We start from the raw sequence: 17,302 nt of genomic DNA, 5'->3' as shown, positions 1-17,302 counted from the left end.
GGTATCGTGCTAGATTGGTGGTAAAAGGCTATGCTCAGAAAGAAGGCATTGACTTCAATGAGATATTTTCTCCTGTGGTTCGGCTTACAACAGTCAGAGTAGTGTTGGCATTGTGTGCGGTGTTTGACCTACATCTAGAACAACTTAGATGTGAAAATGACGTTTCTTCATGGAGATCTTGAAGAAGAAATCTATATGCTCCAACCAGAAGGTTTTGCGGAAAAAAGGCAAAGAGAACTTGGTTTGCAGGTTATACAAATCTCTGTACGGTCTCAAACAGGCGCCGAGGTGTTGGTACAAGATATTTGATTCCTATATCATGAGCCTTGGATACAACAGACTGAGTGCAGACCCTTGTACGTATTTCAAGAGGTCTGGTGATGATTATATCATTTTGTTGTAGTATGAGGATGACATGTTGGTAGCAGGCCCGAACAAAGATCAGATCCAAGGATTGAAGGAACAGTTGGCTAGGGAATTTGATATGAAGGACTTAGGACCAGCAAACAAGATTCTAGGGATGCAAGTTTACCGAGACAGAAGTAACAGAAAGATTTGGCTTTCCCAGAAAAATTATTTGAAGAAAGTCTTGCAATGCTTCAACATGCAAGATGGTAAGTTAATATTGACCCCTCTTCCTGTTAACTTCAAGTTATCCTCCGAGATGTGTCCTAGCAGTGAAGCAGAGAGGATGGAGATGTCTCGAATACCATATGCATCAGCAGTGGGAAGTTTGATGTTCGCCATGATCTGTACAAGACCGGATATTGCTCAAGCAGTGGGAGCAGTTAGTCGGTATATGGCGAATCCTGGACGAGATCATTGGATCACTGTCAAGAGGATCCTTAGATACATTAAGGGTACCTCGAATGCTGCATTATGTTATGGAGGATCAGATTTTACACTCAGGGGCTATGTTGATTCAGATTATGCAGGTTATCCTGATAAAAGAAAATCTACTACTGGTTATGTGTTTACACTTGCGAATGGAGTAGTAAGCTGGGTTTCAAAACTACAAACAGTTGTGACGTTATCTACAACAGAGGCAGAATATATGACAGCTACTCAAGCATGCAAGGAGGCAATATGGATTAAAAGGTTATTGGAGGAGATCGGGCACAAACAAGAGAAGGTTTCTTTGTTTTGTGACAGTTAGAGTTCCTTGCACATTGCAAGGAATACAGCCTTTCATTCCAGGACTAAACACATTGGAGTTCAATTTCACTTTGTGCGAGAAGTAGTAGAAGAAGGAAGTGTGGATATGCAGAAGATCCATACAAAAGATAACATAGCTGATTTGCTGACAAAGCCAGTACACACTGATAAGTTTGAGTGATGTAGATCCTCAAGTGGCCTAGCAGAAACGTAAGCAGCAGGGAATTTCAAGATTGAAAGGATATGTGTAGATGTGTTTGATTATCAATCTAATCTCCAAGTTGGAGAAATGTCGGCAGAGGAATAGTCAAAGAAAGTAGGGACAACACGTTTTTCAACATTTGAAAATAATTTAAATACAGGGTTGGCATATTTGACGGAAGACGCGTATAAAACGCGTTTTCACACGGACAAAGAGCTCTATAAATAGAGCTCCCTTCTTCATTCTGAAATCATCTCTTCTTCGAGTTTTCTCTCATCCTATTAGTTCTATAATATTTGTGAGGTATTTGTTCTCCTATATTAAGAGAGTGTGTGTTCTCTTTGGAAATACAGTGTGTGAATTGTACACAACAAAATATTATAGTGGAATTCTTTTCATCTTGCCCGTGGTTTTTACCCTAATAATTTTTAGGGTTTTTTCACGTAAATCTCGGTATCCAGTTTATTCCGCATGTGGGACCAACATACATTATGTATTATATCTACTTGTGATCGTTTCTGGCTAAAATCGAAAATTCTCCATAAAACGCCATTATCATCATTCAAAAAGCTTCGCTAGTCTTGTTCCAAGCCCTTTGAGCTCACACAACATAAACTTGGCCACATTAATTGCAAGCAAAGATATAGAAAGTAAATGTAGTTCTAGGATATGGTTCTTGATAATGTTTTCTTCTTATTTCGGAGAAGATTTTTTTTTTAATAATTGAATCTCGAATCTGATTTCTTGTTATCAAAATTTAGGATTTTGATATCATATAAGCTATAAATCAGCCATGTTATTGACGATTCTTTTGGTAACTTAATTTGAGTTAGGCTTGAACATCAAATACCAAATAAATTATAATCTTATTAAATTAAAAATTTAAAGAATTGATGATAACATGCTTAGACAGGCATGTACAATTGGCGAGGAAGCCCACGCTTTTAATTTCTCACCCTTTTAAGGGATGAGAATGTCTTGCGAAGAGCAATCCTCGTGCGATAATGAAGGTGGGCTTCACCGCACGGGTGAAGTCCGCCTACAACATTTTTTTTAATTTTTTTTTCTTTTTTTTAAAAAAACATGATTTTTAAATCATTAAAAGTTAAAACTAATAATAAAAAAATTTGAAAATTAAAATAAATTAATCGAATCGTTTGTGAGACAAGAATTGAGCTACAATAACTTGATTCTTGAAATATTGTACACAGAGAAATCAAATCGAGTTTGTTTTTCAAATCAAACCGAAGATACCCAAAATAATCTCTGTTACTAAACATTTTGAAAAATATGCAAGTTGAATGTGTAAAAGCTTTCTTTTGGTTCAAACATTTTATCAAACACTTGATATGCAATATTTTGGGTATTAAAGAACACATAAAATATTTCAACAATATATCTTAAAAATATTAGCAATAATTAAACGTAATAAATAAATAGCTACAAATTTGTTTATGGATGTTCGAAGATTAACAACTCCTACGTCACTCTTTCTTCCACCTACAAAGGATTCAATAGAAGACTTTGATTTATACAACTCCTTGTACAAACATATTTCAACTTAGAACTTATCCATTGTCTAATTGAAACTCCTAGCACACTCGATTATAACACGCAACCTCAAATTCGCATAATATTTAATGTCTATTGTGCCAAGACCAGAAACACAATATTTAATGTCTCTATATGAAGAATAACTCAACTAAACTTTGAATCTCAAACTCTAGTATATATGTGTTAGTGATTGTGTGTGAGTATTTTTACAGTGTATGTATAACTCAAATGTATCCTCACACTTATGTTTGCTTTCATTCTAGTTATTTTTTCATATAGGATGTCCATATTTTGAAAGCTCTTCCAAAGCCTGTATTTAATCTTCAATATGTTGTATAAATAGCCTCCAATAATGATATATAAGTTAGACATAACAATATGATCATTTGGAAATGTTGTGTACGTATTCTGACATTGCAACAGTCAAATTCACGTTTCTGGTCATTTTCTGAAATTGAAATGTTATCAGATCGAGCTGATCAAACTATGCTGATCTGATGGTCGGATCTGGTCTAATACGAGCTTGAGCTATTGGGTTGATTTGAGATGTTCCAAGTGAGCTTTTGTCAAGCTAGTGTAAGTCGAGCTGTTGGCTTCGCTTTGTTATAGCTTTTGAGATGTCACCTTAAATGTGTTAGAAATACAATAATTTTTTTTGTTATAATCAAAATCAAAATTACTTGTGTTTCTCAACTCAACATTAACAATAAAACATTTTAAAATAAAAAATAAAAAAGAGTGTATAGAATGATTTGGCTGTTGTAGATCAAAGATCAAGATCATCTTAGCTTTTAAAAATAACAAAATTAAGAAAAATGAAATCATTTTAGCCTCTTAATTATGCGTATTTAAATATTTTTGTGTGTTATTTTTTATTTATGTGTATTATTTTTTTTAAATATGTTTTTAAAATTATGTGTAAGCTTTTAAATATTAAATACATGTAATTTAAAAATAAAATTGAATTATATACAACTTTATTTCAATATTATTTTTACAACATCATCTCAGTTTCACATGACTATGAAATAAAATTATCTATATCAACTTATAATAAAATTATCAACTTTTCAAATCAATGTCGTCCTACCATTCATTCAAAAAGAAATGTGTGGCTGCAATAGATAGAGAAATAAAATGGTGAGTATATTTTTACAACGTAAAAGTTGGATACGACGTATGTGACTTCGATAAAAGGTTCGTTTGTTTCATTCAAACACGTGAAGACATTGATATATAAAAGTCTCGAGTGCATGTATTATTTGTATAATTGTATGTCTAGTTGATTTTTTTTTATAAATACTTTAATTAAAAAATTTAAATTGAAAAACTAAAAATAAAATTTAAAATTTCTGATTTTCAATAAGTTTTTTAGAAGATTTTCTAATGCATATTTAATTATATATAAGAGTGTTCCTTCATAGACCATGAATGTATACTTATTAAAAGTTTTTTATTTTTAATGTTAAATAGTATTTTTGTGAAAAATTTATTATATTATATTTATATTTAAAACTTTAAAAATCTATGATTATTTTATTGTATGGATGATATGACCATATAAAAATTTTAAATATAGATAAAAATTAAAAAATATTTATTTTGATATGGCAATTATAAATGATATAAAAAATTCACTGAAATAGATTTTATGATATTTTTTATTAAATAAAAAAGGATTTTTTTTGTTAATTCAGAAAAGAAGTATTTTTATTTTTTAAAAAATATACAATAATACTAAAATTAGTTAATCTAAGCCCTCAACTTTAATATGATATTAGTATACCGATGCACGTGTTACGTGCTTGCACAATATTTTTTATAATTCGTTTGATTTATATTTAAATGATTATAAAAATGTAATTATAAGAAATAGTGAGGGATTACACTTGAATTTTGATAGAAAACCATTTTGGTGAATTTGTCCATAATAGAGGGGAAAAAATGGATATACATATTTTGGTGTTCTTAGTGGTTTCTATCATGTACTCAACTTTAATAAAATAAAATATATTACAATATATATAGTAAGCATAGTATAGCGCGTGTGTGTATATCTATTCTATTTTATTAAGGTTGAGCACATGATAGTATCTACCTAGGAGGACACCAAATTTTTCTTCCAATTTTACCCTTATATGATACTAATATTACACTTTTGTTATTTGTTATTTTGTTTTTTTAAAAAAAATTTCAACACACACTTTTATTTTTAGTTTTTTATTTCAACAATTCAAATATCAATTTAGTCACTCCATAAATTGTCAAATTACACTTTATTCCATCGATAATGATAAAAAAAATTTACACACACGCATCGCGTGTGCATAATAACTAGTATTAGTTAAGAGAGAAGGTCACTTTAATATTCTTAATAAGTGGAATTTATAATTTTCTGAGAAAGCATAAGTCGGGCAGTTGTCTGAATTCTAAAAATTATACCGACTGAAATTAAACCCTAGAGCATATTTAATTTTAAACATCATGCTTTGATTGTTCTATCAATTGATTTCTAATTGAAGCAATTAAGGAGGCAATGTCTCTAAAATGGATTTTGATAGAGTTTGGCATTGAACAAGAGAGTTCATCTGTGCACTGTGATAATCAAAGTGTAATACACCTTACAAAACATCAGGTATATCATGAAAGATGTAAACATATTGATGTCAAATTATAATTTGTGAGAGATGTTAACTTCAGGATGACATATAAAGGTTGAGAAAGATCGAGTCTCATGACATTACAACGGACATACCGACAAAGGCTTTGCGACAAGCTGAGTTTAAGCATTGCTCGAACTTGGTTGGTGTGATGATAATGAACTATCCTGACAAGGTGGAGATTGTTGAGATAAGTGTTTCTAATAGAAGCTTTTCCAGGAACTTAGCAGAAGAAGTAGTATCAAGAAGTAAATGGGAAGTGGCAACCATTGAAGCCATTGACTTGTTTCAAGATTCTGTTAAGTGGAAAGAAATGAATGACCTGGTTGACTGGTCATCAGCTGTATGTATATATACACACTCAAGTGGAGAAGGAAGACATTGCATCATCTCGTTTAGATATAGAAGAACACTTCGAGAGAAGAAAAAACATGAGAGTATGAATGCTGGAGAAAAACTAGTACCGAGAAGTTACTGTATTACTTAAGTTTTTAATTTTTTTTTTGGTTTAACTATTGTGTATTTGTAATATCTTGTGATCATCAATAAAGAATGGTTATTCTCCCGTGGACGTAGGTCATTTTATGACCGAACCGCATAATGTTTTGGTGTTCTTATTATCCTTCTTGTTTCTGATTGAATGTTGTTGTGAATCGATCCCAGCTTTCGTTCAATAAGAATTCGTCCAGTAACCAATGCATTCAATCAAATTATGATTCAATGTCAAGAAAGTAAGAATCTCACCGCATGCAATCAAGAACACACGGTTTATAGTGGTTCGGCTAAAAAGAGCCTACATCCACTTTGAACCAGGAGATATTGACTTCATTCACGCTCAAGAAAGATTACAGCATACTCGAGAGTTCTCGCCTCTAGCCTCTATCAGTTTTGGAGAGAAAAGAAAGAACCAATGACTAAAAAGAAAAGAAAACAGAGAGCTATATACTAACTAACTCCTAACCTCTCCTTTTTCACTATGTCAACTAACTCTATTAACTTTGATATAGACTCGATCTGACCCCCCCTTTCAAGCTGGAGCTGATTCATTGATCTATTAATCAACAAACCTCCACCTGAGCGATGTATCAACTCCAAGTTGCTCCCTCCTGGTTCTGTTGTTGTCACCTCCCTTCTAAGGTGGTCTTCCAACTCTGAGTAATGCCAGACAGTGTTGGAGTTTAGTTCCCGCCACCACTTTAGTTAACATATCCGCAGGGTTGTCGTCAGTAGCAATTTTCCAAACTGCAACCTTTCCATGAGTCACCACATCTCTTATGAAATGAAATCTCACATCGATGTGTTTGGTCCTCTCATGATACACTGGGCTCTTGGCTAGTTGTATCGCTCCTTGACTGTCACACCAAACCACAGTCTCAACTGTGTCTCCCTCCAGCTTTTCAACCAAACCTTTGATCCAAAATGCTTCTTTAAACGCCTCAGTTGCTTCTATGTACTCTGACTCCGTGGTGGACAGTGCCACAATTGGTTGAAGTGTTGATTTCCAGCTGATCGTGTTTCCATAAAATGTAAAAACATACCCAGTTTGTGACCTCCTTTGATCCTTGTCTCCTGCAAAATCAGAGTCCACATATCCACATATCTTCTCCGACGTATTCCATATGCTGCTGTAATTCAACCCAACTTCGCAAGCCCCCTTTAAATATCTCAAAACCACTTGACAGCACGACAATGTTCATGCCCTGGGTTGGACATGTATCTTCTTATTAAACTTGAAGCATAGGCTATGTCAGGCCGTGTGCTTACCATACCATACATTATGCTGACAGTTGCGCTAGCATATGAGATCTTTTCCATGTTGGAGACCTCGTCTTCTGATATAGGACTATGTTCAGTTGACAGCTTGAAGTGTGCTCCAATAGGGGTAATCACTGGCTTTGAATTCAGCATGTTAAATCTGTTGAGGACTTTCAAAATGTATCCATGTTGTGTGATGCGTAGAAGCCCTTTTGACCTGTCTCTACATATCTCCATACCTAGTATTTTCGAAGCATTACCCAATTCCTTCATTTCAAATTCAGAGTTTAGGAGTTTCTTCAATGAGTCCACTTCTGCTATTTTGTTGCTCGCTATCAGCATATCATCAACATACAATATGAGGTATACACTGGTGTTGTTTCTTTGTCTTTTGTGATAGAAACACCTGTCATAACGGCTTCTTAGGTACCCATTATCTACCATAAACCTGTCGAACCTCAAATACCATTGTCTTGGTGATTGTTTCAGCCCATACAAGGATCTCTTCAGAAGGCACGCTTTGTTCTCATCTCCATCTTTTACATAGCCCTCTGGTTGAGACATGTATATTATTTCCTCTAGCTCACCATGCAAAAATGCTGTTTTTACATCCATTTGTTCTAGTTCAAGGTTATGAAAGAACACCATAGAGAGCAAGATTCTAAGAGATGTATGTTTAACCACGGGTGAAAATATTTCATTAAAGTCGACTCCCTCTTGTTGACTGTAGCCTTTGGCCACTAATCTCGCTTTATGTCTGGCCTTTTCAACTCCGGGAATTCCTTCTTTAACTTTAAATATCCACTTGCATCCAATCAGCTTCTGGTCCTTTGGTTTGTCCACAAGAATCCATGTGTTATTCTTATTGAGAGACTGAATTTCCTCATCCATGGCTGACTCCCAAAGGCTACTTTCTTTGCTGTTTATGGCTTCTCCATAAGTGCTAGGCTCATTGTTGATCACCGCAGCTGCAGCAGATAACGCATGGGCAGACATATCAGCATATCCGTACTTCACAGGTGGTCTTATTTCCTTCATCTTTCTGTCTCGGGCCAGCTGATATTGACTCAAGGTTGATTGCTCTTCTTGATTCACATCTTCAGAGGTTTGTTCATGTTCTAATTTCACCTTTTGTTCTGTCTCCACCTCTGACTTAGATCCCTCATTTTCTGTTGAAGGTTCACTTTGCTCCTCCCTGTTATATATCACGGTTTCAGGATTTGTTTTCAACATGTCTTGCTCATGGAACACCACATCTCTACTAATGATCACCTTTGAGTTGTTTCCATCCTTTAGCCAACACCTGTATACATTTACACCATCCGGGTAACCAAGGAACACGCATTTCTTTGATCTAGGCTCCAATTTTCCCTCATTTACATGGACATAAGCTGGGCAACCAAAAATTCTGAGATTAGTTTAATCTACTGGTCTGCCTGTCCATATCTCTTTTGGTGCTTTGAAATCTAAGGCTGTAGAGAGGGTGACTTGTTGATGATGTGCACTGCAGTTGCCACTGCCTCTCCCCAGAAATGCTTGTCAAGATTTGCAAAGTTCATCATGCACCTGACCTTGTCTAGGATGGTTCTATTCATTCTCTCGGCAATTTCATTCTGTTGAGGAGTGTTCCTCACTGTCTTGTGCCTTACAATTCCAGAATTTCTGCAAAGTTGAGTGAATTCTTCGCTTAGGTACTCTAGTCCATTATCAGTCCTAAGCCTCTTAATCATTCTTCCAGTTTGATTTTCTATCAAGCACTTCCACTGTTTAAACGTTGTGAATGCATCACTTTTATGTTTGAGCACATATACCCACACTTTGCTCGAGTAATCATCCACAAAGGTTATGAAGTAACTAGCTCCTCCCAAAGTCTTCACTGATGTTGGCCCCCAAATATCTGAGTGAATGTAATCCACCGTGCCTTTGGTATTGTGGTTAGCTGTGCTAAACTTCACTCGAGTTTGTTTACCTAGAATGCAATGTTCACAAAATTCCATTTTGTGAACATGATCTTTACCAAAACCACCTTGTTTATTCAGTTCATCGATACCCCTTTGGCTGATATGTCCTAGTCTTGAGTGCCATAACCTAGTCATATCCACTTTTGTTTTAGAAATGTAGTTTCTGACTGATGGTAAGATGTTACCTTGTAGGATGTACAAGCCATTTCTTTTAATCCCTCTCATTATTACTAGTGCGCCTGATGTCACTTTCATAATTCCACCCTCGGGCCTGTATGAGCAACCCTTGGAATCAAGGCTTCCAAGTGATATCAGATTTCTTTTAAGGAGATGGACATATCTTACTTCTGATAAAGTTTTGCAAGAGCCATCCTCCATCTTGAGCCTTATGGAGCCAATCCCCGTCACTATGCATTCGGCATCATTTCACATACTCACTTTACCCCCATCACAATTCTTGAAGGTTTGAAACCATTCTCGGTTTGGGGTCATATGAAACGTGCATCCCGAGTCCAAGATCCAGTCATTCTCAACTCGATCGCTTGTTACGGCCAAGACTTTTGAGTTTTCATAGGCATCTGAGATCATGGCTTCATTTGCTGGATCTTCTTGTTTTGTTTTCCATTTCTTCTTTCTCTCAGGGCAATCTCTTTTCAAATGTCCTTCCTTGTGACAGATGAAACATTTTAGTTGAGTGCGCAGTTGAGTGCACGATTTTGACCTGCTCCTTCCCTTTCTTTTACTGTTATTGTAGTCCCTCCTTTCAATTCTTCCCCTTGACATCAATGCTTCTCCATCACCTTGTTCTTTTTCTGCCTTTGTATTCATCTCTTTGGCCTTGAGGGCAGTATGTACTTCATCCAAAGACAGGCTATCACGGGCATATTTCATTGTATCAACGAAGATTGAGTAAGTTTTGGGTAATGAATTAAGAACCAAGATTGCTTTGTCTTCATCTTCTATATTTATTTCAAGATTTTCCAATGAGATGATTATCTTATTGAATTCATCCAGATTATCCTTAATTGGCATATCCTCTGTCATTTTAAACCCGAATAGTTTGCCTTTGAGATGAATTCGATTGAAAAGAGTGTTTGTCACATATAACTGCTCGAGTTTGAGCCATACGCCTGCTGCAGTAGATTCTTTATCCACCTCCCGAAGAACACGATCACCCAGATGCAAGATTATAGAGCTGAACCTATGTTCCATCATATCCGCCTTTTCTTCGGGGTTAAAGGATGACGGGAATTTCTCTTCTCCTTCAAGAGCTTTAGCAACCTTCATCTGAACCAAGATCGCTTTCATCCTCTTTCTCCAGATTGAGAAATCTGACTTACCATCGAACCGCTCAACGTCTACCTTGGTTACCCCCATTCTGGACATCTTCCCTTTTGAATCCTCAAGATGGCTCTGATACCAATTTGTTGTGAATCGATCCCAACTTTTGTTCAATAAGAATTCGTCCAGTAACCAATGCATTCAATCAAATTATGATTCAATGTCAAGAAAGTAAGAATCTCACCGCATGCAATCAAGAACACACGGTTTATAGTGGTTCGGCTAAAAAGAGCCTACATCCACATTGAACCAGGAGATATTGACTTCATTCACGCTCAAGAAAGATTACAGCATACTCGAGAGTTCTCGCCTCTAGCCTATATCAGTTTTGGAGAGAAAAGAAAGAACCAATGACTAAAAAAGAAAAGAAAACAGAGAGCTATATACTAACTAACTCCTAACCTCTCCTTTTCCACTATGTCAACTAACTCTATTAACTTTGATATAGACTCCAGCTGAACCCCCCTTTCAAGCTGGAGCTGATTCATTGATCTATTAATCAACAAATGGCCTGAGTTTCAAGTTCAAAACTTGCATAGTTATTCTGTTATGATTGTTTGCTGGTGCACTGGTGGTTTGGATTCAATTGCTGCATTGGTCTTCTAACTTTATTTGGATTTAACACTCACAACTATAACCATACACTGTTTCCTAATTTAACAATTTTCATTGTATCTATGGCGTAAAAATTGCCTTCCAGAGGGATTATAGAAGCAAATGTTTGCGTACGTGACGCTCAAATTCAAGATATCAGACCTACGGAGATTAAAACATAATAACCAAAGAAAAAAGTGAAAATGAGATGTCTTGGAGGTAACAAAGATTGGAAATGAGAACAACGTGGTGAAAGTACTGCATGGATATAGTATTGGGTAAATCTTGCTGGAAAATTTACTTTTGCTGATTATAAACCGAAATGGCTTGGTACTTGTTACCAGAGTAGCGAAGCTTTTTTGGAAGACGAAAAAGGCGGTTTTCGGAGAATTTTCCATTCCAGCCCGGCAATGATAAGTTGATAACAGCACAGATTTTTGTATTCCATACGGTTAGTCTATTATATATTAAGAGAATTTTTCTCTTTATTTTAATGATTCTTTATCTTTTTTAAAAAATTAACACATAAAAAACACATCACCACCACACTGGAATGGAATTTCCAAGCATCGAGTGCATGAAACCGTACGAGAGATGAGTGGAATGTGAGTGGAAGCCCAATTTTTTTTTCCCGATTCGAACATTCTCCTCGGTGAGAGATTAAATATTTGATTTCTATCATATTTTGAGTAGATTACAACGCAAATTTGTCATTTTTCTACTATTCAGCAAGTGGGCTCAAGCTATTCCATTTCCACCTGCTGTTGCAACTTTTGTTGCGTTTTTTCCATGATATGAGTATGATACAGTATGATGATAATATTATATTATATTATACATCTGTACATTAATGTGCCAGTTTTTCTTTTCTTGGGAGGTAGAGCCAATGTCCAGATTCTGTTAATACTTTTTGCTAATTTAATTTGTTATACGCTTTGTTTTCCGCTTTCTGTCGTGTCATGATGCCAAATTTCGCGTCTCTTCCGTGTTAAAAAGGGTTAATTTGGGTTGCTTGCTGCTTTGAAACTTACTAATTCTTCGAATCTAATTTTAGGTGGCACATTTATTCTTTTATAATTATGATTATAACTACATGTAGCTTGGAAGCAGAATTTAGAGTGGGATTTGCGTTTCTTGAGGTGGGATTTAATATCTGTTCTTGATCTTTGATAAAGCAGGATGAATTTGAATTTGCTGCGGGTGATGGTGCCTTTGTCTTTTCTTTTCACTGTGGTACTATCAGAAATGAATTCAAGACCAGATATTGTGAGGATTGGGGCTATTTTCACATTTGGTAGTATCAATGGGAGAGTGGCAAAGATTGCGATGCAAGCTGCTGTTGAAGATGTGAATTCTGATCCAAGAATTCTTGGAGGGAGGAAGCTAGTTCTCGAAACACATGATTCGAATTACAGTGGCTTTCTAGGCTTCATTGGAGGTACTCCATACCCATTTTCTTCCATAAGGTTTAAGTTCTTTTTCTCCCTCAGTTGGTGTGGAAGGATTAAATTTGAGTAATTTCTTTGGCAAACACAGGGTTGCAGTTTATGGAGACAGATACCGTGGCAATTATTGGACCTCAATCCTCTGGAATGGCTCATATTTTATCAAAACTTGCAAATGAACTCCATGTCCCAATGCTGTCATTCACGGCCCTGGATCCAAGCCTTTCCTCTCTTCAATTCCCCTACTTCGTTCAAACGGCGCCGAATGACCTTTACCAAATGACAGCAATAGCTGATATGGTTAGCTATTTCGGTTACACAGAGGTGGTAGCTATTTACACAGATGATGAGCAGAGCCGGGGAACTATAATAGCTTTGGCGGATAAGCTGGCCGAGAGGCGTTGTAAGATCTCATACAAAGCAATACTTTCTCCTGAAGCGTTAGCTACTCCACAAGAAATCATGAACGAGTTAGTTAAGGTTTCTCTAACGGAATCCAGAGTAATTGTTGTGCACGCATTCGCTGTAGTTGGCCTTAAGGTTTTTGATTTGGCTCGTACACTAAGAATGGAGAATGGATATGTTTGGATCGCTACAGCTTGGCTCTCTACGGTGTTAGATTCCTTACCGGTTTCAGGAGGATCTGCCAAATCAATTCAAGGGGCTCTCACAATTCGCCCCCACACGCCAGACTCCACAAGAAAAAAGACTTTCGTGTCTCGATGGAAGAAATTAAGCAATGGTTCGATAGGGTTGAATCCTTACGGCTTATATGCTTACGATACAGTCTTGATGATTGCTAATGCAGTGAGAGAATTTCTTGATCGTGGTGAGGTCATTTCCTTCTCAAATGACTTGATTATGAGAGGTTGGGGAGAAGGGGTCCTGAATATTGGTGCCTTGAGCAGATTTGATGGAGGGAAACACCTTCTTGCCAACATACTACTGACAAACATGACTGGCCTAACTGGCCAAATTGCTTTCCAGCCTGGTAAATCCATGATACGTCCAGCTTTTGATATCCTCAATGTAAATGGACAGGGTTACAAGCAAATAGGCTATTGGTCTAATTACTCCGGCCTCTCTACAGTGCCTCCAGAGATTCTTTACAATAAAGAACCTAACCGTTCGAGTGCAAACCAAAATTTACACAGTGTTACATGGCCTGGAAGAACGACAGTCAAGCCACGTGGGTGGGTATTTCCACACAATGGAAGACAGTTAAGAATCGGAATACCAGATCGAGTCAGTTACAAAGCATTTGTCTCTGAGGATGAAAAGACCAAGGAGATCCATGGATATTGCATAGATGTTTTTCTTGCCGCCATAGAGTTACTTCCTTATGCAGTGCCTCATGAATTCATACTGTTCGGAGATAAACATAAGAATCCAAGCTACTCAGAGCTCGTAAATTTGATCACTACTGGTGTAAGCATAAACAGCTGAAATTAAAAGCTCTTAATGCTTGAAAGAAACATACATGTCTTTGTTATTTAGCATATTTGACTCTGTGCAGGTCTTTGATGCAGCTGTTGGTGATATTGCTATTGTGAGGAACCGTACAAAGATTGTGGACTTTACTCAGCCTTACATTGAATCAGGGCTTGTTGTGGTTGTACCAGTAAGAAAGCAGAGCTCGAGTGCTTGGGCTTTCTTGCGGCCATTCACAACGCCAATGTGGGTGGTCACAGGGGCTTTTTTCATAATGGTTGGAGTAGTAGTTTGGATTTTGGAACACAGAATGAATAAAGATTTCCGTGGTCCACCCAAGAAACAACTCATCACGATTTTATGGTCAGTTCATTTAACAATCACTCTATCCTTCTCTTGAAGTTACATAAACACACCCAAACCAGAACTTCATGTTGGGAGTCAAAAAAATCAAGTAGAACTATTCTAAAGTGACAAGTTCTTAATTTTAAAATCCGGATTTTTTAGTTTAAGAACATTATTATTTCTTAAGGCAGAAGGGTCATAGGAATTGGGAGGCAATTTCCTGCATGTGCACTTCCAAGTTTCTTGGGTTCAAAATTTCATACTTCCTCTTTTTTCCTCCTTCAGGTTTGGCTTCTCAACTATGTTCTTTGCACACAGTAAGTAACCTTCAGTAAATCCAATGAACATGGCCAGAATATTGCCCATAATACTAATGTAGGACGTTGTTTATATTTCAGGAGAAAATACTTTGAGCGCACTTGGTCGAATGGTTCTAGTCATCTGGCTTTTTGTCGTTTTGATAATCACCTCTAGCTACACGGCTAGCTTGACTTCTTTTCTAACTGTGCAACAGTTAGCCCCGTCAATAAGAGGAATCGAATCTTTGATCGCAAGTAATTACCATATAGGATTCCAAGTCGGATCTTTTGCAGAAGATTATTTAAATGAGGAACTCAGCATTGCTAAATCGAGGCTCGTTCCTCTGGGATCACCAGAAGAATATGCAGATGCCTTAAGGAATGGAAGAGTTTCTGCGATCGTGGATGAACGTCCATACATGGAATTATTCCTCTCAAACCACTGCAAGTTCCAAGTCGTGGGACAAGAGTTCACGAAAAGTGGGTGGGGATTTGTGAGTATCATGAAATTCGACAACAAAAAATCTTTTGCCACTGTCGTCCGACATGGCTGCATATGTGAAACACTAGTCAGAACATAGCATCACTTCAGAGTTATACAGCTTAAAAAATTTGAGTACCATGATAACTCTTGATTGTAGCTTTGGAACAACTGCGGGAATTCGGTTCTATACAACTTCCTACGTGAAAGAAACTTTTCATAGCTTTTCATCATTGTTCCATTTTATGGGATATTAATCAACTTTCCTATACTTTCTCAGGCATTTCCAAGAGACTCCCCTTTAGCCATGGACATGTCCACCGCGATCTTGACGTTATCAGAAAATGGCGAACTTCAAAAAATACACGACAAATGGCTGAAAACACAAGCTTGCGGCCAGGGAAACCTAACAGTATCAGACAAACTGCAGCTAAATAGCTTCTGGGGACTTTTCCTTATATGTGGAACTGCATGCTTTTTTGCTCTCATAATCTATTTCTGCAAGATGCTAAGAAAGTTTAACCGATATTTTGCTCACGAATCAGAACCTTCGACACAGGAATGATGGTTCACGAATCCAAAGATTCTTATCCTTTGTCGATGAAAAGGAAGAGGTGTTGAAGAACAAGTTGAAAAGGAAGCACTCGGAAGCAACATCTAGTGGTGATTCCCAAGAACTTCGATCTACTAAAGAAATTAAATCTGAAATTTTAGCTGAGAGGCTTAATGGCAATACTTATTTTCACTAAGGTTGAATTTCTGATAAAAATAAGATCATCAAGAATTTCTGCAGAAGTCGTCCTAAACAGTAAATGTAAACCAGATTTGCTTATTCTGAATTGATTATTCTATAGAGATTATTTTAAAATTTGTGGAGAAGTTAAAGTTGAGAGTATTTAGAAATAGATGTTTAAAACTAATATAAACTAAAATTTGAACGTTAGAAATATAATTGCTTTCAAGTTTAATTTTTAATTAAATGAAAATCATATTTTTAAAGTGTAGAAAATTGATATCTTTTAATTATTTAAAATTTAATATCATATCATAAATAATGTATTTATATAATTATTATTATATTATGAATATTGTATTAAAATTAATTTATTTTTTATATTATGAATTCTTGAAAACATATATAAGATCAATAAAAATAAAGTTATAAAAAATGAAAAAATTTGTATAAAAATAATTCTAGAAAGGAAAATTATATAAAAATGTAAAATATTATTTAAAAATAAATATAATATAATAATATTTTAAAGATTATTTGTCTTTCCAGCACTAAAACATGAGGAATATATATTGATCACTTATTTTTGAGTTTTTTATGATTGTGATATATACTTCTATATATATATATATATATATATATATATATACACACACACACACATTAATTATAAATATAATACTTTGAATCTTGAATTCTCTTTGTGTGTCCTAATCTAATATAATAATGGTAAAAACTTGTGTGAGACGGTTTCACGGGTCATATTTTGTGAGACAGATATCTTATTTAGGTCATCTATGAAAAAATATTACATGCGTATATAAATCTAAATAATAATGTGACGCTTGTAAAACACATTGATGATCCATCAATATTTCTAGTACCCAACAATCATAATATTATTATTTGGTGATTGGTTCAATTTTAAAAATATAACGTCCAAATTTTGAGAACTTTTTAATTTTTCAGTATAATTAATAATCTAAAAAATATAATACAAATTACGATTGTATGATCATTATTCTATGAGGATATTTTTAGCAAGATTACTAAAAAAAAATTTTATGCAGTTGTTGCAGCTGGTAAACCAATAGTAAGCATGTTGGGATCAAAACATAGTCAAGAAGGATGAATATACTATTTTAAAATATTTTAATAATCTTGATTTGTCTTTAATAGTTTTTACTTTTAAAACTTTTTCTTGAACGGCTATAGCTAACTAGACCAATAAAAGTATTTTAGTACAGAAACGGTCTAGTTTGCCTAATGATATAGTATATGTAACGTACCGTATTTTTACTATTCAAAATTTGCAAAAAAAATTAAAAATTTTCTTAAATAAATCG

General features: G+C 35.4%; 1 protein-coding gene across 1 annotated transcript; it reads left to right on the top strand.

Moving 5' to 3' along the window:
* The first annotated feature begins 11,801 nt into the window (after positions 1-11,801).
* Positions 11,802-15,995, top strand: LOC142553955 (glutamate receptor 3.2-like). The gene is given in 8 exon segments (XM_075664526.1): positions 11,802-11,827; positions 12,401-12,660; positions 12,759-14,095; positions 14,184-14,461; positions 14,729-14,760; positions 14,842-15,236; positions 15,504-15,784; positions 15,786-15,995. Coding segments are annotated over 8 exon segments (2,781 nt in total). The 5' UTR covers positions 11,802-11,816; the 3' UTR covers positions 15,973-15,995.
* Positions 15,996-17,302: the final 1,307 nt, after the last annotated feature.

The sequence above is a fragment of the Primulina tabacum genome, chromosome 8 (genome assembly GCF_025594145.1).
Source record: "Primulina tabacum isolate GXHZ01 chromosome 8, ASM2559414v2, whole genome shotgun sequence".
In the NCBI taxonomy this organism is placed as follows: Eukaryota; Viridiplantae; Streptophyta; class Magnoliopsida; order Lamiales; family Gesneriaceae; genus Primulina; species Primulina tabacum.
The sequence above is the reverse complement of the archived record's forward strand: the minus strand, read 5'-3'. Positions and strand labels throughout refer to the sequence as shown.